This window comes from Oenanthe melanoleuca, chromosome 3 (genome assembly GCF_029582105.1).
Source record: "Oenanthe melanoleuca isolate GR-GAL-2019-014 chromosome 3, OMel1.0, whole genome shotgun sequence".
In the NCBI taxonomy this organism is placed as follows: Eukaryota; Metazoa; Chordata; class Aves; order Passeriformes; family Muscicapidae; genus Oenanthe; species Oenanthe melanoleuca.
In genome coordinates this window covers 86113049-86138958 of record NC_079336.1, presented here as the reverse complement: position 1 = coordinate 86138958, position 25910 = coordinate 86113049, and the positions used below count along the sequence as shown (strand labels likewise).

The 25910-nt window shown below is 38.4% G+C and overlaps 1 protein-coding gene across 3 annotated transcripts in view; it reads left to right on the top strand.

Moving 5' to 3' along the window:
- Positions 1-22958, top strand: part of EML4 (EMAP like 4) — a 146553-nt gene extending 123595 nt beyond the window's left edge. For all 3 annotated transcript variants that reach the window (XM_056487623.1, XM_056487624.1, XM_056487622.1), the window contains exons 14-24: positions 119-254; positions 2038-2189; positions 3729-3854; positions 3974-4105; positions 4710-4777; positions 8457-8545; positions 9717-9814; positions 13754-13841; positions 15078-15176; positions 19497-19627; positions 20103-22958. In XM_056487623.1, coding sequence (XP_056343598.1) covers positions 119-254; positions 2038-2189; positions 3729-3854; positions 3974-4105; positions 4710-4777; positions 8457-8545; positions 9717-9814; positions 13754-13841; positions 15078-15176; positions 19497-19627; positions 20103-20567 — 1584 coding nt within the window. In that variant the 3' untranslated portion in view covers positions 20568-22958. The remainder of the gene's footprint in view (positions 1-118; positions 255-2037; positions 2190-3728; positions 3855-3973; positions 4106-4709; positions 4778-8456; positions 8546-9716; positions 9815-13753; positions 13842-15077; positions 15177-19496; positions 19628-20102) is intronic.
- Positions 22959-25910: the final 2952 nt, after the last annotated feature.

The window sequence follows — 25910 nt, the reverse complement described above, 5'->3', positions numbered from 1 at the left end:
CATACAAAAAAAAGGCTAAATTCTGCTTATGTGTATGCAGGATGTAAGAGTGTGGATGCGTTATTCTGATTATGTAAGTACAAGCAATTATCCCTTTCTCTTGCTTATTTTGTTTCAGAAATATGAGAAACCAAAATTTGTTCAGTGTTTGGCTTTCTTGGGAAATGGTGATGTGCTCACTGGAGACTCAGGTGGGATAATACTTATATGGAGCAAAACTACTGTAGAAGCTACTCCAGGAAAAGGAGCTAAAGGTAGGATATGTTCAGAGTTAATCACAGATTTTACATAGTCTCTAGAAGACAGACATTAAGGATGGCATTGGAAGGAATAAAGAAACAGGCCTTACTCAGAGCATACCTTCTTATCAATAACAGGTTGTACAAAGGCCTGGAAATTCATGAGTTTGCTGACTTAAGAGCAATCCGGAATTTCTTTATAATTAACAAGACTGTTCATTGTCCATGAATTTGCTGACTTAAGAGCAGTCTGGAATTTCTTTATAATTAACAAGACTGTTCATTAAATGAATGAAAACTGCTTTAAATGTTTTTCACTTTTAACCAATGTGATTAATCAGCTTTCCTTTGATCTGGTGATTTGACAAAAGCTCTAGGATCAGTTTGGGGATTCTGCAGGCTGCCTTTGCCTCTTAAGGCTTATGTTGCACCATGCTTAGTCTCACAGGTGTACCATCAAGTGGTGGAGCTGACATTAATAGGACTTGCATGTGAAGTACAATTACAGTGCTTAGTTGTAGTAGTTACATGAGTAAGTTTCTGCTAAAACGGACCCTCAAGTCTTGATATACTTTCAATTTCAAATTTCAAATTTTTTTTTTTTTTTTTTACTAACTCTTGAGAGCAAAGCTTTTATAAAAAAGAAAGGAAAATGATTTGTTACCCAGCATATGCAGACCTGGCACAGCTGAGCCCTCATAAATTCAATGATAATTCATTTTACTTGGCAGCTATTTCAAACACTCTGGTTTAAATTGGTATGCCAGAAAAACATTCATGTAAAAAGTACATTTTTAGCAGTAAGTCTGACTTTGTAGGTAAATCTTTTTCTCATCTTTGGAGCTAACTGCAGTGGAAAAGTAATTCAACATATTATCTGATGTTTAATTTCTGATGTCTTGTGCAAAAATAACCTTTTTTCAGTATAACCTGAAGCATTATCAAATAGAATATTTACATTGACATAACTAAAGGCGGGGTTTTTACTTGGCTTATCACATTAGATTGGTCACAGGACTTGATCTCATACTCTCACAGTGTGACTTGAGCCATAAGGAGAGTCAGCAAAGTTAAGCTCATAGCTGGGTGGTGTTTCACTTTTTCTGTGATTGCTATTTGAAAATATGCAGCACCAGAATCTTGTTTTGTTTGGGTTTTTAAAATTGCTTTCCACAGCAATTCTTTTGATGTGAAGACCTGATGAGGATGCAAAAGGCTTCTTTTGCTACCCTTGTTCAATTTTTCCTTCATTCTTCCAAGTATTTCTCTTTGGGTAGACTGCTGTCTTTATAGATGCCAAATGCTGGTTGTACTATTTTTATGTGTGTCAGCATCCAGCATTAGATATTAGGTTCATGCATCCTGGAAACTTCTCTATAAATAATTGGCCTTTTATTCCCAAAAGAATATAGACAGCAAAGTCTTTTAGTTTCTTTTAATAAAGTAGCTTTACTTATTTTCTAATAATGACTTGCTAAATATTTTTTGACTCTAAAAGACAGTTTCTCTTGCATCTGGAAACACTGTACTCCTTTGGAAAGCAGAGAAATGAAAGCAGTTTACCAGTTGTTGTTGTTTTTGCCTTCACATTTTGTAAGACAATCAATCTCTTTGTTTTATTTTTTTTATCCTGTAAGAAAACACTACCACCTTGTGTTTGCAGTACTAAGAGTCTGACAGTCCAAATGTAATTATTATTATATACTTCCTTTATTCTTCTGCCTAGGCAAAGCTTCTCATAAACCCTAGGTGAAAAAATGAGTATTGTTCTTTCTTATTTTCTTTTTTGTGTGTATAGGAGTATATCAGATAAGCAGACAGATCAAAGCTCATGATGGCAGTGTGTTCACACTCTGTCAAATGAGGAATGGAATGCTGCTAACTGGAGGTGGGAAAGACCGAAAGATCATCCTGTGGGATCATGATTTAAATCCTGAAAGGGAAATTGAGGTAAGAAAAGTAAATTGTCTTGAACAAGGTATTGGCTAGCAAGACAAAGCCTTCCCCACCCTTAGTAGGGGAAGTTAGGATGAAAGAATATCTTCTGGTTGCTGTTTTTTAAGTGGATTGCAATGTTTTATTATGAAAGTGTTTAAATGTTAGCCTATATATGAGCTTGTATGAGGCTAAAATTCTCCTGTGTTTAAAGAACAGAAATTTTAAGGGTTTTCTTTCTTCAAAACCCTTCCTTAGTTGTTTGTTGTTTTTTTTTTTTTAATTCATCCTGTTAGAGAGGATGTTTGAGGATATTCTTTAGTATTGCCTATGTTTTTATAAGTTTGCATCTCCAGAGAAAGACAATGTCACCAGCATTTGAGGGTTTTAGTAGAATGTTTGACATAAGGTAAACAAGTGGTAGAGTACATATTGGAATTCTGTAATAATTAATGATTAATAAGCTAGTATGAGGAGCTTCTTTCAAATTTATCCTAAACCAAGTGTTCAGTGAATATGTCTGTTCTTTGTGATTTGGCAGTATGGCAGTGCTAGGTCAGTGGGGATGAACTGGAAAAGGTAGTGTATTTTGAATTTTAAAAACTTGGGTTTTGCTTTATCTTGAAATAATGTGGTCTCGTTAAACCACATTGAAGATCTTTACACATTGGTTTACTCCCCTTACCTATTGTCCATTTATAGCAGCATATTTTTCTTAACACTTACAGAAGTTCAATCCAGAATTTGTTGCTGCCTTCAATCTAATACTGACATTTAGAAAACATGACAGAGAAGATGATCAATGACTATTGTATACAATTCTTAGACTTAAGTAACACACTCTTCATTTCAGTGACTCTGTTTTCCTGTGTTAATAATATTATGTTAAAGCTGTTTTTTATGTTACCAGAATCCTGACAGATGGATTTTTCTATGTTAAGTTATGTTGTGTTATCACTTAATATTAGTGTATTTTCTCAAATAAAATAATTTAGAAAACAAATAATTGCACACTGTAAAATAAAGCAGTATATTAGAATTCAAGACTGCAATAAACAAAGTCACGAAAATTCAGGATCATTGCCAACATAAGGCATATGAACATCAGACTAATCAGGAAACATTAAGAAAATCAGGAAGCATTTACTGTGTACTACAAGATTTTTCTTGGTTTTCAAAATGTGTTTTGGAAGGTAAATAGTAACTGTGAATTATTCCTTTCCTTGTAAGATAAGTTGTAAGGCTGTGGAGTGCATTTGTTTAGTGAATTTGACACTTAAAAGCTATGTAATTTAATTTGTAATTTTTTTCTACTGAAGTTACTGAAATGATATAACTGTGGTTGTCTTGGAATAAGATCTTGTATGCCTGTACTGAACAAGTAGATGAGGGAGGTTTCAGGTCAAGCCCTGATGGAGGTTATAATAATTGGATTGATCCTTTCTAGTGAGAGAACTCCAGTTCTGATACTGTCACTGTGATCTATTTGTGCCCTCCAAAATGAGGCACCTGTCAAGATGCCTGATGGGATTTGACAGATGTTTCTTTTCCCAGGTTCCTGACCAGTATGGAACAATCAGAGCAGTAGCAGAAGGAAAAGCTGATCAATTTTTAGTGGGTACTTCACGAAACTTTGTTTTGAGGGGAACGTTTAATGATGGTTTCGTGGTAGAGGTACAGGTGAGCACAACTTGATTTTTTAATCTGTAACCCACAAATGTAAAAGTTTTCTCTGCTGGTGTGTTATATTAAGACTCTTCATTTTATTCATTGTTAAATAACATGTGGCTTCTTTCTAGGGACATACAGATGAACTCTGGGGACTGGCATCTCATCCTTTCAAAGACTTATTTTTAACATGTGCCCAAGATAGGCAAGTTTGTATGTGGAACTCTGTGGACCACACACTGGAATGGACCAGGCTGCTAGATGTATGTTAATCCTTTAATTTAAATATTAAGCTAGAAAATAGGAAAAAGCATTCCATTTCTGAAACACTCTTGTCCCATCTGATTGCAAGCAAAAATCCTCCAGTTATGCTTTTAAAAGCTGCTGTCTGGAAGCTTTGATAAACTTAGTAAGGTTCATCAGGCATTGTGTACAGTGTAATCTGGTTACCGTTGCTTGATTCATTTTGACAAGCCAACTTGAATAAATCTTAGTCCTTTATTCATGTTACATTTATTTTTTTCCCTGTTATTCAAGCAATTTGAAGATGTATCATACAGTTGTGAAGGTTTGGCTTTAGATACCCTTTTCTTACTGTCACCCATTTTGTAGTTTGGCTAGTTCTCTGCTAATATCCAAGCAAAATTATTTTTTTCACAGAGTTGTAGCAATGTTGCTCACAAGGTGGTCTTGCAGTGCATGTCACCGCTACACTGAGACAAGAGCTGTCAGAGGATTAGCACGCTGCTAAGTGATTTGTTTTCCTGTGTCAGCTCAGCTCAGACTGTTGGATAGCTGTGGTGTAAGGAGGGTGTTGTGCCCTCGGGATGAGGATGGGCAGTAACGTGTCTGTGCCTCCCCGTGCAGGAGCCCGGGCACTGTGCGGATTTCCATCCCAGCGGAGCCGTGGTCGCCATCGGAACCCACTCGGGCAGGTAAGCACCTTCCAGCTCAGCTCTGGTGGCAGAAAGTGCAAAGCAGACACTAACACAGTGCACCTTAGAATTGGAGTTCATTAGCTTTTTATTCTTTTTGCTTGAGGTTATGGAGCCTAAAAAGCATGGCAGAAGGGGGCAGAGCATCTTACATGAGTTAGGTGAAGACAGAAGAATTGTCTGATTGTTGTTAGGCTGGTTTGGTTTTTCAACAACTCTTGAAATGAAAGCCCAGCTCTTGGGCTTTGTTTTATTTTGTGTTTTTTAAGCTATTTTTTTGCAGGAGTTTCCATGAGCCCTTTTTATTGTCTGTTCCAAGTATCTTAAATTTCAATGTTATGTGCACATTACATTTCTTTTTAAGGCAGGTACACTACAAATCTTTGTCCTTCCCAAATCAAACACACTTGCAACCTTTCAAACTGAGGTGAAGAGGCAAGTGAGCAGACTGGTATTTTGATTTTTGTGTAAGACTTAGTTCAGCATGGCACTGAAGTGATACTGAACTGTTCCTATTCTTCCTGAAGTCACCATGCTTTTGAAAGCTGTCAAAGTACAAACTGAATCTTTTTAACTCTGGCTTCTCACAGTGGGGAAAAAAAGTTATATTATTTCATAGTCAAACTCTGACTTGGTATCACCTCCCAGGGAAGGGAGTACCAATGTACCAATTAAAAGAAAAAAAACCAGGATATTCATAGCATTAGAAAGGTGAGAGGAGCACATATTAAATCTACCAGCATTTTTTTTCTGTTTTTCAGTTATACCTCATGGTTGATAACTTGATGATAAAATAATGCCTAGTGCATGTAAGAAAATTGGGTAGTTTTTTTGTGTGTTTGACAGCTAGAAATTTTTTTGTACCTAACCTCATGCCTAAAAACTATTTGAAGTTTGTTTTTTAGAAACTACTGAACATGTGAAACACCCTTAAAATTTCCTGGAAAAATGAAATGCTAAATATTTTTAGGGAATTTTCTCCAAGATGAAGAGGTATTCATTAGGTATTATATCAGGCTACAAAACCAAGTTTACCTTCCAGTAAAAACCTTGCTGAGCTCTTGTGTATTTGATTACCACATTGACTCTTTCTATCTTACAATTGTAAACATTAAATTGCACAAATGTTTCTATACTTATTAAACAGAACAGAATATACAGGCCTAAGAGTACTTGAAACAGGGAAAAGGGAAGGAAGGTCAGGCTATATTTCTTTAGAGTTTTTAGATGTTTTTGAGCTTATGTTAAAGCACAGTCAAGGCACATTGCATAGCTAAAGCATTCAGTCTGTTGCTTGCTTTTGGTGTCCTTTTTTTTTCCCTCTCCTGGAGCACTTAGTGTTATGTTTTGAGTTTGGCACATTCAGTTTAAATTCTTATTTTTAATTTACTTGAGGCAACAAGTTTATAAGACATTCAAGAAGTTTGATGATGGCCTTGGAGTTTTTTGTTGTTTTTGTTTACCCTTTAAAAAGAGTTTTTAAGCAATTATATTTTCACCATTATATTTTAGTGTGTTCTGAAACTGTGGTTCAGTGATGAGTTTGAGATATACAAATGAAACTGAGTTGAAATGAGACCTAGTAAGTGTATAAGTGGATAAGAAATAAATGGAGTTGAGTCAAGATAAACAAAACAGTTTTAAAATTACTGCCTACCCAGCAGCATCATGCAGTGCTTTCTGTGCCAGAAAATCTGATCCAAAGGAGTTATTTCCCAAGGAATGGGGGCTGCATGATATATCTCGATTAAGATAGGAAAAGCCTACATAAAAACCATAACAAATCTTTTAATAATTTGATTCACAGCCTAAAAATCTTAAAGCAAATATTAAATTAGTCCAATCTGTTTAGAACTCAGTGAACCCAAACCCTGTGTGTGACTGTTACCATTCTAGTGCAGCTCAGCTTTCAGAATTTCCCCTTTTGGACTGTCTGCAAAGGGCCTACTGCAGGTTTTGTTACCATTTCCTCAAATACCTGCTGTGGACCTGATCATCAGTTGTTTGGCAGTACTAATTCTCTTTGTGTGTCCTGCTGCGTGCTGAAAAGGCACAGCTGGAAAAACTAAAAAAAGTTTTTTCAAGGCACGTTTCAGATCCTTTTGCCATGCTTCCAGTGGTACTATTTGTAGGGAAGCAGAGCTTTCTCTGAGTAATAGTGTAGAATATCTTGAGTACTAAGCATATGAGTATTCAAAGACACTGTGGAAAAAAAAGACAGGGTTCTAACAGAAGTGCTAACATTGGTAAGGAAACAAGGCTAAAGGGCAAGGTTAGTGTAAGGCAGAGCCAAAGGAGGTAAATCAGGCAACAGAGCTACTCATTACCTGTTTTCCACTGGTTCTGTCTGTCTTGCACACAGGTTATTCAGCAGTCCATGCAATGTGGGATTGGGGGTTTTCTATGTATATTTTGTTTAATTTCTTTCATGTGGTTCTCTAACCACAAACTGGTTTTAAGCCATTGGGACCAGGCTGCTTTCCAGATGCCTGGCTGTTGGACACTGATGAGTACAGATGAGCATGAACTGGAATCTCATGCCCATCTATAGAGAGCAGTGTGTGATGTTGTTCCTGGAGCTCATTTTACAGCTTTGCTATGGAATAAATGGTCTCAGGTTTAGCAATGTTCCACTGAGTTCACTGTAAGATAGAGGGTGGGATTCCCTTGCTCATTTCCAGTGTTTGAACCTGCCATTTGCCATTAGGATAGAAACCTGCCTGTGGTGTATATACATGGCTGTGAGAGAAGTTTGGGGCAAAGAAATTAAATTCTGAGTACAGCTTCAGTGTGTTTAGCCATATTGACACCTTCTATTTTCATGATCTGTGGATATGAATATGTGTTTTTATTAAATTGTCACTGTTTCTGTGTTGCTGATGTTCAGTGTATTTAGGAGTTGGGAGGGCATCAGACCCATTGCAAAATGCTCAGGTCCTATTGATCTTGCTTTCAGGGGCCATTTTGGTTTATGTGCCAGTGAATTTTTGTAAGCATCTGACATGTGCCTCATAAATAATAAATTGCAGTTATAAAAGTTATTGTTAAAGAATAAAAAATGCAATTAATTACCTTAGTTATAAATCATACAAGCAAGAAGTATAAAATAAAATGGTAGTTTATGAACCATCAAATTCTAGTGAATGGTTGGTTATTCCTTCTTACTTTAATAAAATTATTCATAGAAATGAAAAGGATTGAGATAAAAATATCAAACTAGAATGTAATTTATGTTTACAAAGAGTATGGAAATGTTTTCCACCTAGATCTACTACTTCTGTCTTTTTTAACTTTGCTTTATAAAAATTGAAAGATCAGTTTTTATATCAAAACATATCTTCAAAATAGGGAAGTAGAATGAAATTCAGCTAAAGGCTTAATGATGATAAGATGCAGTCATGTTTGGTGGCATGTTTATTGTCCAGTAGAAGTTTTGGTGGTTATTACAGTGTTCAGGGAAGGGGAATAAATTGAATGGTATTTAGAATCTCTCATATATTGTTCACTGAAACTTGTATTGCTTTGTGAACCAGAAAAGTGTTCTATTAAAAACAGATGTTCTCTATGCTGCCCTTGAGGGGCTAGCATAAGATGATGAAGGCAGACAGTGGTTATGTCTGTTTTACTTGGGTTTTTTGTTTAGTGGAAGTGATACTTACTGGAATTCTCCTCTCTCTAGGTGGTTTGTTTTGGATGCAGAAACGAGGGATCTGGTTTCAATACACACTGATGGCAACGAGCAGCTTTCAGTGATGCGCTACTCAGTAGGTAGGCAGACTTGTACAGCCAGAATAATTCTGATAAACCAGATGGATGTTCTGCTAAATGGTGCTAAACTCCTCCCCAGGCATTAGAAAAAGCACAGCTTTGGAAAAATTGTTTCAAATGCTTAATGTGTAACTGAGGATTTGCTTATGGATTTGTTTGTGTGTACTAAATCCTGGAATTTTGTAACTGCAAATATCACCATCACCTTTCCCTCCCTTTTCTTCACCTCAAACTCTGCTCTTATAATAAATGCTAGCTTTGCTCCTCCAAAAAAGTTCTCAAATAGTTGACAGGTTAACAGAAAAGTCTGTAAAAAGCTTAATATTTCTTTATTACTTTAATATCCTTCTTAGTTACTTTTCAAGTTTATTAATGCAAACCCATAAAACTAAGTTCATGTCTGTCTGGAAGTCAGAGCTATTTGTGAGGTGTTTATTCTGGGATTACATGGAGTCCAAACCAGTGTTGAGTCTCCTCTTCAGATGTGACATGACAAATAGTCAGAGGCTGACTCCTCTCTGTTAAAACAGGATGGAAGAACACTCTTGCAAATCTTTTTCTTGTTTTTTTTTGGCTCACATGCCATGTCAGTGAGCAAAATGTTCCTCTGCTGCTGCCACATGTGCCAAGCACAGCAATTTATTATAAATCACTGATGTTCATTGATGCTTAGAGGTGTTTGATTGTGATTTGTGGCAGCTCATGTCCACATACATTTTTTTTAAAAGCAGACAAGGTAGAATAGAAAAATAGTTATAATGTTTGAAAATTCCACATCTTTGTATGTTTAGTGTTGATTTATATGCAGTCCACAAAGTTAAGCTATCCATAGTCTAAATACTCTTCTGCATTTTATGATGCATAAAGCTCCAGTCTGCCTGCTGTCAACAGCTTTCAGAAATCTGGTCCAGTCTCAGGGTTTATATCCTGTCCATTGAACACTTATTCTAAAAAAAAAAAAAAAGTAGAAGTGAAAGAACTTGTCCAAAAAAAATCCCCACAAAGTAAACAGATATGGCTGAAAAGCAACATAATGTAAACTGTTATGAATCCTTCAGTACAATTCATAGAGTAGTTTAACTGAGACTATTGTCTTAGCAATAAACCTGAAATAATTAAAATTCACAGAACAAACATTCTATTTATTTATATCAAATATTCTGTTTTGCAGATGGCACCTTACTTGCAGTTGGATCCCACGACAACTTTATTTACCTCTATGTAGTAACAGAAAATGGAAGAAAGTATAGCAGATATGGAAAATGCACTGTAAGTTTTGGAGCATGTGTAATCATTACATGATTATTACATCTTGTACATAAATTTAGGTGTTAAGATGGTAAACTCTCTCAGGATTAATGTTTTTCCTTTTTGGTTATATGTTTTGTAGGTTTTTTTCAGCATTTGATTGTTTTAAACTTCAGTCTCTGATAGCTACTGCATCTGTTAGTGTGCAGAGATCACTCTTGCATGATACAGGACTAACTTATCAGACTATTGCCTTCTTTCTCTGAATGGGAAATTGGCAGTAAGATGGAGAAATGCCTTGTACCTATATGCTGAAATTTGTTCAAGGGAAATTTTGCATTTGTTTGGGGATATTTTCCTCCTATTGGTAAAGTACTTCTTGAACCAACATAATATTAGGGTGATGACATTGCATTAGAACGTGTGGTCTTGGAGGCTGCAAATATACATTTTTTTCAGTTGTAATTGTTGCTACAAAATTTCAACTTGAGGGATGTGGTCCAGAGTAAATAGATCTAAATGTAGCATGGGTAGTGGAGTTTGTTATTGTTGTTATATTGGATGAGGTTGTCCCAGTGCTAAAAAGACTGTTTTCCATGAATGTTTAGTTATCTGTCATCTTGGACTTAAGTTCAGCTATCTTTTAAGGTTAGTGAAAATATTTGCATTAAGAACTTGATGAGATTTGCAGATGATGTCATAGGAGTAAGTTCACTGTTGAAATGTGACCCAGGCTAGAGCATTGGGGTCAGAGCAGCCTGTGTGCAGCTGTTGTGGGGGGCACAGGGCTGCCAGGACAGGCAGCAGCATCCATGCCTGAGCTCAGACGGTGGGGAAAGGACAGAGCCCACAGGGAGCTCAGAGCAGGGCCCCAGAGGGGCTGGTGGGGATGGCAGTGGATTGCCTGCACCTCAGTACAGCATCTTACCTCAACACACTTTTTTAACAATGGAGTATAAAATCATTCAGAGATGGCTAATGTTAACATACATGATATTTAGTTTGCTATGTATTTCAAGGTCTCTGTGAGCTCTTTGATGATGTATAAGATCATTTATTTCTATTTATAATGTATATGGAGAGAGCATATTGCAATTTAAACCAACATCTGGATGTCCCTCTAGCCCGCTGGCTTGGCAGGAAAGGGATTTGTAAACATTGGTGTGGGAGAATTGAGCATTGCTATACCCAGGCAGAAGTGTCAAGGCTTCAAAGCAGATTTCTGTTATCCTTTTCCTTTCAGTGTGAGTGACAGCCTGTAGAACACAAGATCAGCAGCACAGTTTGTGTCGGGGCTGAGCTCCCTGCCCCTCCCAGCCGGTGCAGAAGGCAGCCATGTGGAGCTGCCTGGAGCTCTCTGCGAGGCTGCAGATCCAATTTCACTTGCCCTGCCCCTCCCCTGTGCTCCCTGCCAGCAGCCTGGCGGGTCCGTACCAGCTTGATGCTAAGCAGGGAGACACCCAGGCATGCTTGGGTCCCAGAGCACTCTCCTGGCACTGCATCCTTCTGGCATGCTGTCATTCAGTAGCCTCACGGGTGACCTCCAAATAGTATGACTCAGCCCTCCTGGTAGTCAACTTCTGGTTGTTTCTTCCAGCTTGAATGCATTATTTGAATTCTTTCAGAAGGATTTTATCTACTGAACCAGAATTAGCTGGTGCATAAGGGCTGTATGCCTGCTGTTAGGTTAAATCCCCTCTCAGTCACAGCCAGGCATTCTGCTGCTGCTGAGAGGCAAGGCTGTGACCTGTGGGCCTGTTTCCACAGCGAGGGATAGTGCTGACTGTGATCAGAACTTCAGATGAGCCAAAGCAACCATTTTGATGAGTGCAGCTGTTTTTTTGAGGGCCCCAGCTATGCAGTCTGCAGTGTGAAGGTGTGGGCTGGGGCTGAACTTCCAGCATGTTAGCAGCTCCCAGGCGCTGCTGCTGTCTCTGCCTTACATCAGAGATACCTTAGCAAAAGAGGAGAAAGTGCTGGGCATTTATTCAGAGGGCTGTGGGATGAAAGCCACACAGGCAGCCACTCTGAAGTACACAGGACTTTACCTGAAGTGATTAGTGTGCCTGTCCTAGAGGCTGTGGGCATTTTGAACCTTGCACCACTGAAGTCTGAAACAGATAAACACTGCTGATGGAGGAAGGAGTTTCCATTTAGTCAGATGGTTTTCTTAGCTGGTAATAGTATGAATCATTCATTGTATATAAATGTAGAGAAAAGGAGAGAATAAAGTGTTGGTGGGCAGCTATCAAAGGAAGATTTTAATAGAAACTGGATCTTCCTATTGCAAATATGATAACAATGCTGTATTCCAGTCCATCATTTTGGGATTACTTACCTGAAGGGATTTTGCAGCCTGAAGCCCCCTGGCCAATTGCTTTGCTTCCTCACCCCACCGCCCCCAGGTACTTTAACAGCTGCCAAATGTTTGGCAGGATTTAGTAAATGGCTGACCAGTTCTTTTCCATGTTGGTGTTGAACTGTAAATTGGAAGACTTGGAAAATAAGGGGGGAAGAAAAAAATCCTAGCCAATTTAATACCAGCTTTGCATGTCAGTATCATATGTCTCACCCATGACTGCAAAGCAGTTATGTCAATACACAGTTCCTCTGCTTGAGGCAGAGATGACTGCATAAGTAAACAAATCATAAAGGCCAGCTTTTCTCCAAAATGTTTTTGCAGTCTCTCACAGAGGACCTGGGAACAGGGAGATGGGACACAGGTGTGTTTCTACACCTAATTCTGGAAGCAGTCAGGATCTCTTAGAGTTCTCTGTGGAACAAGCTGGGGTGGTGGCACAGCAGCCAGTGCAGACCACAGGCTTTCTTGGCTGCTGCAGTCTGTGCCAAGAGAGCCTGTGGGGGGCTTAGGGACACACTGTTCTTAATGCCCACTGAGGAAGGGACATGGATTGACATCTGTCTGTCAAGAATGTGGCAGTTTGTTGCCAGGCAGAATGACTAGGAAGGGGACAATATAGGTAGTCTTACAAGGGGAAAAGGAGCAGTATGAAGAAATGGAAGATTGGAAGAGTTGGAGTGACATAGATGTCACTTTTATTAATTTGCTTACCATGATTCCTACCTTCTATAAATGTGTGGCTTCTCTGGAGCCTTTCATAGCTTTATTTTTTCTGTTATTATTACTCTTACTTCCCTCAAAAGAAATTTGTGCACAGAAAAAAGTACTCTTTCCAGCTGCATTTTTCTTCTTCCTCAAAACCAAAGCCAGTTGTTTAACCCTCAGTGTGCTCTTGATAGTGATAACTAAACAACTAGACCAAAGGGTTTGATTTGTAATAAAGATGACCCAGTGCCTGGAGGGTAGACACCTTTCAAAGCTGGTGCTAACATGGTGTGGTGCAAAAAGCATAGCAGAGACTTTCAACAAGCTTAGAAGCATATTCTTTTAAAACCAGTCCATGATCTTGTACTTCTGCATGATGGTTGTTAACCAAGGTATCCTAAGTTTTTAGGATGAGCAAGGGTTATTTGCATGAGTGTATTTAATGGAAGTTATTTTAAATGGATAGAGAAATAAAGAATTCCTATCTGTCACTTTTTTGTTAGGATCTGAAACTGATCCTGTGTAAATTATTTGCTTTTCACAATTAGTAGCAATGTGTATGTTCTAATTCCAGTGTAAGTTGGAGTTCTTCCATATTTTAGCATCATGCCTTCTAGGAGTGTAAATCATTCTGGAGTCCAAGAGGGCCAGGCTTTACAAGGGACAGTGGGAGAGGCACGATGCCCAGCCTGCATTTGTTTAGCTGTTAGCAAGTGTGGCAGTGGGACTTAGGAGCCTTTAAAGGAGCACCAGTGAATTGTGCAGACTTGGGGCAGGTGGGAAGGTGATTTTTTTGTTTTTGCTGTTAGCTCTCCCATCTGTGGGTGCAACTTCTACTTCACTTTCAAATGAAATCAAGTGTTTCACACTGGTGTTACTGCATTCTTCTTCAGGGACATTCCAGCTATATTACACACCTTGACTGGTCCCCGGACAACAAGTATATAATGTCAAACTCAGGAGACTATGAAATACTATACTGTAAGTATGAAATTAAATACACTGGAAACAGAAATGTGCATTAGCTGTCAGAGTATTTAGAAAAGTGTGTTGGATCAGGACTGTACAAAATGCTAAGTGACAAAGGGACTGATTTGAACTTGTGTAACCTGATATCTTGATGTTATTCAGAGCCATGTATTACCTAATGGCAATGCCAAATATAGCTTACTTCTTTACAAGGTCATAAATCAGTTTAACAGCATAGAATTTACAGAACAAGTGGCTCTACGACTTGATGTTGGCCAAAAGTTCTGTAGATTGAAAATAATATATACAGTTGTCTAATTAGTGTCAACAATACCAGTTATTTTGGAGGAATAAAATTGGTGGGCCTGTGCCACAGTTCTCTCCTGGAGTCTCTTGTTTGAAACTTTATCTTGGCTGCTGGTGGTGAAAACTAAGAGAAGCAATAATGCTATTTTAATGAGTTAGTGGTAATAATGTTTTTGTGTTTGTCTTTTTAAATCCGTGAAAACATGAATATAACACATAGTGATTATTCCAGAAGTTCAACATCAGTAGTGCATATCAGTCTGTTTTATTTTCTTATTATTATTATTCTTATGGATTTAACTGGGTCCAATAAAATTGTAGTTTTTTCCCCTTTACAGGCAAGAATATCCAACAGTTTAAATGTCTGTCACCTTAACATATTTTTTCTGCCTGTCACAGCTTAGGTTTCAAATCTAGATAATGCAGCCTATCAAAAGGTGGTGATGTTGCTTATAATTTCATGTATAGGGAGGAAAAGAACTATGACCCATTATTACTGGCTTGGTGTATTGCAAGACAATCTTTCCTTTTCTAGTTAAAAGCTGTAAAGCAGTCTAAGACTTCTCTGGCAGTAGTTGCTCACTGCTTTAAAAGTACAGCTTCCTGAGTGATTTATTGAATTTTAGCACATCAGTGGAGCTGGTAGAAAGAACAAATTATTAAATACAGACTTCATTAAAGCACTTGTAGAGTTAGTAGCAAGGTATTGAAGTTGCTGGGAAGTGTTTTTGAGGTTATGCTATCAGAAGAGGGAAATGAGAAATAAATATGACTCATAAAAAGCAAGTAAAGCTTCAAGTATCTAGAATTTTTTAAAGGTGCTGGTCTGTCTGCTTCTACAGTTTAATTCCAGATGAAATTTAAGATTCATTCATTTACTGCATTAGCATCTCTTCAAAGAGCTTTTGTATTGCATAACTCCTCATTCACTTTTTTTTGCAGGGGACATTCCAAGTGGCTGTAAGCTAATCAGGAATCGTTCTGACTGTAAGGATATAGATTGGACAACCTACACTTGTGTGCTAGGCTTCCAGGTGTTTGGTAAGCACTGTTTAACTAACTTTTAAGCTACTAACACTGTGTTTTTGTAGTTTTGTTTGCTTCAATTTGTCATTAAAAGTACACTGTTAATGATTATTAAGAGATGGTGCTGTGATCACAGATCAAAGTGACTGACCACAGCATTTGTCTGTATTAAAATGCACCAAGTGTTCTATAGACAATGTACAATTGATTTCTATTTAGTTCTTGCAGTTTGGGGGTTGACTCTCCCACTGTCATTTTAGGCTGCCAATTATGGAGGCACTGAAGCAAAAGGCTTGTATTTTAAGTTGCTCATGAGCATTCTCCTTTGTTTACCTTGCTATGAGACAGGAACAAGAGCATTAGGAGTGTAGGTTATAGTTCATAAATTAAAATTATGCTAGCACTTTGATACCTGTAATCAAAAATGAGTAATATATTCTGTTTATAAAGAATAAAAATGGTTTAAAGAGTAGACAGATTTTTACCTAGTAGTTTATTTTTAAAATCTACAAAAAAATTTAAAAGCTGACAAATCTACATTTAATAGAACTGTTTTAAACTGTGACAAACCACTTCAAATAGCTTTTGCTGTAGGCAGCCCTGCTGCCCATAAAGGAGGAGCCTCTCCGTGGGGGGTGTAAAAGTGAGGCTCAGCCTCCCAGTGAAGTTCTGTGAGCAGGGTGCTGAACTCTCTTCTGCCACTGAGATCAGGCACCTGCCTCTGTTCTGGTGGAAATAAGAAAAGCAAGCAAATCAGCAAATTCTTTAGAGGTGAGGATTAGATCTACAAATCTTCTCTTCACAGCTACTAGGAGGTCAACTTTGAATACTAGTTTGCATGCAGGATAGAAGAAAATCAGTGAAGTGTGAGTCCTTTCTGTAGCTTCTGACACCTCTCATGCATATTTAAGGAGTGCCGTGTGCTTAACGAGCAAGTAGCCTCAAAGGATTGAGGTTGGAGTGAGGGCTGACACTGACACACTTGTGTGGCACATTGGGTTGGAGGGCATTTGGTGCTTAATAATCAGGTATGATTTGCTTTTTGGATATCAAAGATCTGAGACAGAATAGCAAAAAATAAAGGGATCGGAGAAGGAAGTTGACAGACAGAATAAATTTCTGATTTTTTTGGAGCTTGGTAGGTGGAACAAATAAACAGGAGCATGCTCTTTCTGGAGCTGAATACTGTTGCTTATTGCTAGTTTGATGAAAGAACTGGCTTCCATATTGTGTGTTTGTAGGTGTTTTTATTCAATCTGTCTGGGTGAAGCAGAAGCATCTCCTGATGCTCTCTGTTCTGTAAGCCTAGGCTAAACAGGAATTGGACCACAGCAGTTGTTTCCTCACTGGCTTTGCTACTGTGACTGCAATAATAGTGCAGCACAAAAGCCTTTTTTAAAATAGAGTATCAGAAGATTCAGGAGAGCCCACAGAGAGTGAAAAGCAAAACTCAGATGCTAATATGATGTCTTCCACCAGGAACAAGGAAAACACTTGGTTAAGGACTGCATATTCCTGTTCCTTATGGAATAGGCTTGAAGCTGAAACATTTTACATTTTTTTTGCTGAGTACTTTAATCTACCAGAAACAGGGAGGTAGCAGGCTCTGTATCTACTGAGCTTTAACCACTACATTTGGTAGTAGAGCAGCCAGAATAAGGACAGCTTAATCCCAGGGCTTTCCCAGAAGTGGCCTTTACTCCTGACCTAAGGAGGTGAGATGTGGGAGAGTTTGAAGAAAGAGTTTGGTTTCACATCTACACCAGTGGCTTTGTCTTTTTAGCAGCTGTTAGATAGAAGCTGTTATTAGTGACTGGGGCCAGGCTGGACATGAGCAGCTCCCATAAACACTGTTTTGAGAAACCATTTTTCTTATTGCTTTTAGAAGTGGGTAAGTCTCCTGATACTGTCTGCATTTTCTTTTGGATTAGTATAAACTTCAACCACTCTGAATTAATTTCAACTGCTCTCAAAACCTTCAGTGTGCTAGAGAACTGGGAGTGAATAGATGAAGCAGATAATGTGATGGTATTCCAGGGCAAAACAGAATATATTTAAACTTCCTAGCCAAGATTCATCACACCCTAATTTTATATTGTCTGCTAGTTTGACACCCATTGCAGAATCTTAAAATTATGGTTTGACCTCAAACAAAGGCAAGTATTTTCCCATTAAATCAGACAGTGCAGCTAAGCCAACCTATCAGATATTTGCTAATCTGGCTTTGACCCAAGGGTCAGTTATCTCAGGGATCCAAGCAAGCCAGGGGCTGTTCACAGATGTTCAGGAGAGAGGGTTAAGTCTGTGGGGTTTGGGCTTTTGAGGGTATTTTTTATGGATGTTTTACCAGACCACAGGATCAGGCATGGCACTGTTTTCAGCAGAAGGAAAGGGATGGAAATGTGTGGTTTGGATGAGAATAGCATTGCTCCTTTTGGCAGTTGCTATTACTGTTGGCTCAGCAGTATCATCACTCTGCACCCCGAATGCTTGAAATCACTCTTGGGTTTGGTGCACATTTCCCACAGTCTGAACAGATTCTTTTGAGAGGCTTACTGCTGTCTTGCAGAATTTGTTAAAATTGAAGTGCTGCTGTCGTGCCTTGTAATAAAGTCCCATTATTTTGGGGTTTTTGTTATTCTTACAGTTAAAAATTTTTGCAGTTATCTTAAGAATTCAAGACTCAGTCGTATTAATATCTTGGATTTTTTCATGCTTGCCTGATGCATTGAGAGCAAATCTGCTGTCTTGTGTATGACAAAGGGTTGTCTTACCCTTGGAACTGCTAAAGGACTTTGCTAACATAAAAGATGTTTAATAAAAGCTTCAATTTTGGATATGAGTCCTTTTAATCTTAAATTAAAAAAGAAGAGGAAATGAAAAAGAAGAGGAAATTGCATAGTTCTTTGTCAAAGCCTGCCTAAGGTGGTAGCTGAAACTTCAGGCATTTATTACTCCCACATGATGACATTATTTCATATATAGAATGAATGAGAAAAGGTAAAATTCATTAATGTTGAACTGTTTGAAAATTCTTAAATAGTATATATTTTTCACTTTGATTTCATTGATGCGAGAACACTAAAATGTTTCTGAATATTTTCCTTAACACTTCATGTCTTTATTTAGTAAATTACCTGCAGTGTAGCTTATTGGCACTGTAATAAGTTTTACAAGCTGCTTTTGTTATTTTTGAGAGAAAATAAAGTTCTTACTCCACCCACTGAAGAATGGGAAAAAAACAGCTTTAAAGTTAAAACTCTTCGCTATTTTGCTTAAAACAAGATGATAAGATAATTCTGATTTGGCTTTTTTTGCTGTATAAAACAGTAGGCAGCACATGGTTTTTATTTTATTGAAGTCAGCAACTGTAAGGGAGGAAGAAGGTATTTTCATATCTGATAATCAACAGCCCTCTTTGTCAATAGGACACACAGTTTTTCAGGGTGGGGGTGAAATTCGAGGAGGGAAAACTCTTCCTATCTTGTAGATCTAATCAGAAAGCCAAGTCTGATCTTAAAAACATGGTACCTTGGGCATATACTAGTATCTTACATTTCCTTGCTTACCTTTTGTTCAGCTTTCTGTGCAGATGTGAATTGTTTGTTTTATTACAGGAATCTCTAATGTCTTTATGTTTTGATAAAATAATTTTGTTTAGAGTCTCCTCCATCCCAAATTTGATCAGTGTTTTTCATCTAGGAAATGTTTTTTTTCTTTTGTCTAGACATTTGTGCCACTCTTTTGACTTAAAACCATATTGAATTGTCTTAAGCACTTGACAGCACTTACATCTATGAAACTTGCACAGGTTGGGTTTCTGTGCAGTGTATCATCTATCAGTTGTCTTCTTTGAGTTACACGTATACCAAGATTTAAAATACAAGTCAAACAAATTAAACCAGAGAAGAAACCAGTAGGACTACAGTGTACAGTATCTGGGTTTGCCCTGTGCTTTAGCATCACTGTTGCTTTTGAAACATCTGTGTATGAATGACAGTAATAAGAGTTACCAGTTTTAGCAGCAAACTTAATCTAAAGATAAGGTTTAAACAAGACTGAAGTTTTGAACATGAAACAAATGTTAAGCCCAAGATATCATCTTGGCTGAAACTGAGGATTTGGGAGAACAGGGTGGGGGGAGCAACATTAGACAAGCAAAATATTAATGAGTTTAATGTAATGCACATTCCATTTTCCAGCTGAATTTCTGTCTTACCTTTTGTTCATCTTGCCTTTTCTCACAGCTTTATAGATTTTATTTTTGTTCATGAATAGTCTGTTGATTTGTTTCCAAAACCACCATTGCTGAATATCTGCTGTACTCTTTCTTAGGAGTTTGGCCTGAAGGATCAGATGGGACAGACATAAATGCCCTTGTCAGATCTCATAACCGAAAAGTGATAGCAGTGGCTGATGATTTTTGTAAGGTCCATCTCTTTCAGTATCCCTGTTCCAAGCCAAAGGTAAGTCTAGACCAGTCTAGTCCATGTGCTTGTTTACATTGCCTGCAGCTTTCCTTGCTTTCAGCATAGTTGTTTTGGAGCCTGGCAGGCAAATACTACTTTTATATCCAAGAACCCCCATGAATTTTTCATGTAAAATAGAAATTGTAAAACAATATAAATATAAAACAGTATACCTAAAAGGGAAGTGTCAATAGTTATCCTTGAATTCTGGAGATGAGTCTTTTGATGCTTTGTGTTTGCTGGCCTTAGTTTTAGGTCCATTACTTTCTCTATAAAGATCTAAATATGTTCCAAGTTGCAAAGAAGAGAAGAAGTATTGTGGTGGGAAATCTAGTATAAATATAATTCTTTATTCTTTTGCGAACTAAGATCTCTCTTGAAGGGCTAAGCAAAAACATTAGTAGTTTTCAATTTCCATATCATGTACTCTTCAAGTCAACACGTGATTTATCTTTCTGCTTGTTTTCAATAGGCCCCTAGTCACAAATACAGTGCTCACAGTAGTCATGTGACAAACGTCAGCTTCACTCACAGTGACGGCCACTTGATTTCGACTGGAGGGAAAGACATGAGTATCATCCAGTGGAAACTTGTGGAGAAGGTAACTCTGCCACCAAATGACATTGTCCTGGATATGGGTGCCCCCAAAGTGCCCGTCGCTGCCAGTGAGAACGCCGTGCAGCCTCCCGCCCATCTCCCCCAGCCCTTTAACGAAACGAACCGAGCGGAAAGCGTAACTGGCAGCTCTCCCGCCTCCTTGGAGAGCAACCTGGAGCAGTCGGCGGAGGCCAGCGAGGAGCAGAGCGAGGAGCAGAGCGAGGGCAGCAGCCTGGATCCCGCCGAGCCCAGCTACGAGGAGCCCTCCAACGAGCTGAGCGAGGAGCACAGCGAGTCCACGCTCACGGAGGAGCAGCAGCAGAGCTCACCGCTGTCCTAGAGCTCCCAGCTCAGCTGCCTGCTGTTTTCCCGTGGTGTGCGTGCTTTCATTACGAGGGTGAGGGTTCAAATAGGGAAGAGTAGCTGAGATTCATGACCACTCCAGATTTTGAGTTTCAGTGAGATTTTTAGTCTGAGCTTCAGTTCAATGTGTGGAACCATCCCAAGGGCCTGGCTTGATGGTCTGTAGCAAGATCTGGTCGCAGTTAGTAGTGGACATTATCATAGATCCATTTCAGTTCTGAAATTGCTGTCAGGAAGTGGCATGAGATACATACTGGAAAAAAGGTTAGCTCTGAGAATTAGCTAAAGTAGACCACCTTAACTATGTGAAAGTGCTTTTTAGAAGAACTGAGCTGATGGGAAGCACTGAGCTGTTCCAGCTGGGAAGCACTGTACTGCTTTTTCCAGATGCAAAGACAAACAGAATGAAAAAAAGCAACCAAAAAGCTCTTTGTGGGGCTGTTTTCCTTTGTTTTTTCTTGAGAAAAATAGAGGAAAAATAACGTAACAATGCCACATGTATGGCGATGCCTTCTTGATCTAACACATATGCAATTTTCTAACACTACTAATTCTTTGTGGAGTCTGGATGTGTTCAAAGTTGGTCTGCCCTGGGTGCTGCTAGTTCTAAGGCAAATCCTGTTGAGGAACATGTCAGCTGTTCCGTTTTCACAGACTCTTAACTAGCAGATTAACCAAATACTGGCGTGTTTCACTTTTCATGACCTGAAAGTTGACTTAAACTATAGGACATAATTGTCTCTTCAAAGAATTGCTTGCCAAGAGAGTTGGAAACTTGAGAGAATCTTTTACAGTGGCTGATGTGAACAGCAGAGGAAGCATGACAAGAACACAGAAGTCAGATGGGCTCCAGAGTTAAACTTTAAGCCTTCAAGCAGAACTTGCTCCATCCCTAGTATGAAAAATATAAATACAGTTAACTTAAATTATTAAATTGGTGCTTAGAATTAGTAAGTTGATATTCTTTTCTTCTGAATTTTTAGAGGTAATTCTTAATCATTAAACTGCAATCTCTACTTTCTGTTTTTTCCCCTGGCTCCTTTAGCAGTTGTGATATAAGCATACAGTAATTTAGATGATAATGATGTGATTTTTTTTTTGTTGTTGTTGTTTTGTTTTCCCTAGACTTGCTGATCTTTTGTTTTTGTGATTTTATTTCCACCCACCCCTCCCTGGGTTGCTCCAAGCCATGCAGCTCTCATGTGGCTCTACCTGGCCAGTTACAGGATATCTTGGCATTTGTTATGCATTTGGAAAATTGTTTTTTTACAAAGCCTGTCAGATAGCTACATTTTTTTCTTAAGTGCATACATTTCCTACTTTAAAAGAGATATAGATGTACTGGCAGATATCCATTTCCTATGTACTTGTTTGTATTTTGATTACATAGAATTTTCTTTTTTAACTTGCTGCATTGTGCTGGTATTTTAGTTCTTAGTTAGAATATCATGTTTAGAAACTTTGGATGAGTTCATAAGTCTTAATTGTGCAAACGTTTACGTGATTGTGCCATTCCAAAGTGCATCAAAACTGTCATTCCCTTACTAGTATCTTCTCAGGAGAAATGCTACAGATCAGGTATTTAGTCATCATTTGGAAAGATAAAAACAAATGGACTCCCAAAGGACATTTAGAACATTTATATATAAAATATATAAATATATATATACACACATATATATATATAGAAAAAAAAATCCTCTTGTTTACAACAGTTCCAGAGAACCTCAAAGTAGTTCCCTTCAGATGGAGGGAGATATGGATTCCAAGCAACCCATCTGTTTAAACTGTGCTCTGTACATAGAGTTTTACTGGAGAGCTCTAGTATGCCTGACTTGCGAGTTTGCCAAATAGCAGCAGTGGAAGATAAAGTTCATCAGCTCATCAAAGTTCTTGGTTACAAGTGAGGAATATGCTGTAGGTTTAGAAAACAATCTTAGTAAAGGAGAAAGAATAGTAGAGCCAACGAGGCACAGAGAGCTCTCTGTCATTTTTATGAACTCCACATAAGCAACATATTTCTCTTTGGAACATCTGTCACCTGGGGTTGCCATGTAAGTGAGAGTTAGAGTTGTGATATTCTTGTGTAGTTCAGAAGACTCTACTAATATGCAAAAAGCCTTACAGCTTTCAATTGCTGGCAACTACTGTTTAACAAATAATTAAATCTGTGATAATGGATGGAAATGGGATTATGTAACTGTAGATGTTTTAGAAAAATAATTGTGAATGAATTATGATTAAGAGTGTTTCATGTGAAGATGTTTGAGCCATTTCTATCTATCATGCATTCCTGTCTTGAGGCAGAAAACTTTGAAGATTAAAAGAATAAAATAATCAAAATAAAATGTTGCAGTGTCTTTCTCCATATCTGTTCTGGTTCCTTCTGTACATACAGAGAATGCTGTCATCACAGTTGCAATGTCTGGGTCTGTGATTTTGAAAGAACTTTCTCAACGTGTGCTTTTTTGTTAACCTTCCAGGCTGTCTAAAAATAAGTTAACTAAGCATCATGTATACTGTTGTCAGATCTAAATATTGCTCTTGTTTATGTCTTAAAAGTTCTATGACTTTTCCCTTTTCCATTTTTCATGAACAGCTGGCTGTATCCTTCTGTAGCTAATTGATTAGTGGCAGAGTGTTACAAGTAGGTTTTTGTCCTGCTGCAAAATGCAGTCTGCCTTCCAGGGTTCTGCCCAGAAGCTTTCTTCTGGAAGTCATGAGAGAAGTATGAGCTTATTTTGGCTATAATGTATTAAATGCCACAATGTTTCCCCATTCCTCATAGTCTCTGTCCACCTGCAGGTGCAGAAGGTCACAATATTCTGAATATATTCCTTGTGAGAGATTCAGTCTTTTTGAAGGCTTTGAATCATTCGCATTTCTTGCATCTGGTTTCTGTCCTTCACAAAAGGGGAGGGTGAGATACAGAAGGAAGAAACCTGCAAGACAGACAAATACCTCATGTTTATCCTCACTTAAAGGAAGAGCTAACAAAAAACATCATTGCCACCTGGAGTTGGACTGGAAACCTCAACTCTTCCACCAAATTGTCAGGAGAATGCTGGCACCAGGAGAATGTTCTACCATGGGCAACAAGCACATGTGCCAAGGTTGTGCTGTGCTATTCCCAGCACACTGCAGCTGTGCAGGGCTGTGCTTTTCTGCTCTCTGCTCCCTTTCTCTCCAGCTCAATGCTTTTGCTACCTCTTCTCCTGGGATCCTCAGTAAGGCAGGAGACTTCCTGAAGAGTAGGTAAGCTGGTCTTGGAGTCCTTGTTGGTGGTGCAGGTGGGACAGAGCTTCCAAGTGCCCACTCTCATCTCCTGGGAAGTCAGGAAGCTGCAGTGATGGTATTTGTTCCCTGGAGATGAAGTTCAGGCCAGAAGGACCACTGAAGGTGTAAAACTATAACTACATCCCCTTCTACATGATGGAAACTTAAGTCTGTATTAAAATGTTTGTGTAATTTCGTAGTAAAACACTGGAAAGTTATGGAGTGCTTATGGGTTCTTGAAGTCTGCATCCATATGGGTGAATCAGATAAAGTGATACTGGGTTTTGTGGATATGATCACATATCCATATGGGGTTTTTTCCCATGGAAGTTTCAAGGTAGGTGAGGAACAGGCTGGGGATGTGGATGGGTAGTGATGAATGATGAGTTTCTTTGGTTTGATCTTGCTGGAATTCTCATACATCTATTATTTGTTGTAGAAATAACATAGTACTAGTTTTTGCATATGATGGCATGTCAGAATCTAGCTTCTTACTTTTTAAAATCATCCCTAGAAAGCAATGATTCTGATTTTGTCTGTGAAAATGAGCAAAAATTTTGTTTTGATATATTGACTAGTCTGCACTGAACAATAAGCTGTCTTTTCTACTTTGTGCTTCACTGCACAAGGTGTGTCCCATCCCCTTATGTTTCCTTCAGTTCAGTGCAGTACTTCAGTTGAATCAAGATGCAGTAAGTAGAATATCCTTGTGAAATTTAGGCTTGGCCAAAGCAACCAACCAAAAAATTCTCGTTTCCACAGCTTCATGCAAATAAAACATGAGCTCCTGGCAGTGGAAGGGTTACTGTTACATGAGATGGATTTAACTTGAGTGATATTTGTGCTGCATGTTTGCTTTCCTCCTGAACAAGTCCAAGCCCATTGCCTAATCTTTATTTCTGACAGATGTTTTATGTACTAATACTTTAATCAACTGAGAATGAAAAACTGCTTACACTAGGATTATTCCCTTTAGAACCCTGGCCAGTGTACATATTTTAATGTATTTAACGTGCATGGGGTAGCTTTGTGTGCTCATACACGTATGAAAGCATCAAATGGATGTGGCTGCTCTAGGCCTTTTTGGTTTTTTTGCGTGTGTGGTTTGAAAGAGATGTGGATGACTTCACAGTTAATTAAGAAGGTTTAGGAGCATGGAGTAAAAAGCCTTCCCAACAGAATAGTAAGGCAAGAGGATTAGGAGAAGAGGGGCAGTGGTGGAACTGGTTTTGTTAGAGCTGTTACCTATGCTTGTTCCCCACCACACTCCCCAAATTTCTCTTTTCTAGTTTTTGTCTGTGTGCTAAAGCCTATAATAACTTTCCCTTCTGTTGAATGTACTGGCTGGTTTTGAAAAAGGAAGTTTATGGAGATTTTGGCTGGGTTTTACTTTTAACAAATGATTCTAGAAAACAGCTTTCTTCTAGAAGAAACAGCTTTCTTCTAAGGAACCAAAATCCACAAACAGCCTACATCTTTAAGGGATGTATGTCCTTGTGATTTTGTGATTCTTACAGCCCAGTATCCTGTTCAGAAGGGGACCTCTGGGCACATCCCAGTTCTTATCAACCAAATGGTCTCCAGCAGGGCTGTGCCTTAGCACAGCTTCTACTGTGGAGCTCTATGTGGATCATATTATTTTTGCTCTCAGGTAACCACATTTGTTGGCTTCTTGTAAAAAAAAAAAAAAAAAAAAAAAAAAAAAAAAAAAAAAAAGCAAAAAACAACTTGAAGTTCTTGGAGACTCTCTGAATCATGGTCAGTTACCTTGTCCCAGCTTTATTTTTTCAAAAGTGCCTTTAGGTTACTATTTCTAAAACATTTTTTTGCCTGGTGAGCAAAGTGCTCCAGAGAGCTCTTGGTCTGCTCTGTTCCCCTCTGAGAATATTCCAGCAGTGCCACATTTCTGTTGTACATTGCCTGTGTTGCCATTGATCTTGCTCTGAATCCTCTGTCACACAACACAAGGCTCCTCACCCTGCCCACGTCACTGCCCTCCCAGGCTGCAAGCAAGAGGTGACATTTGCTTTTAGTGCTGCTTTAG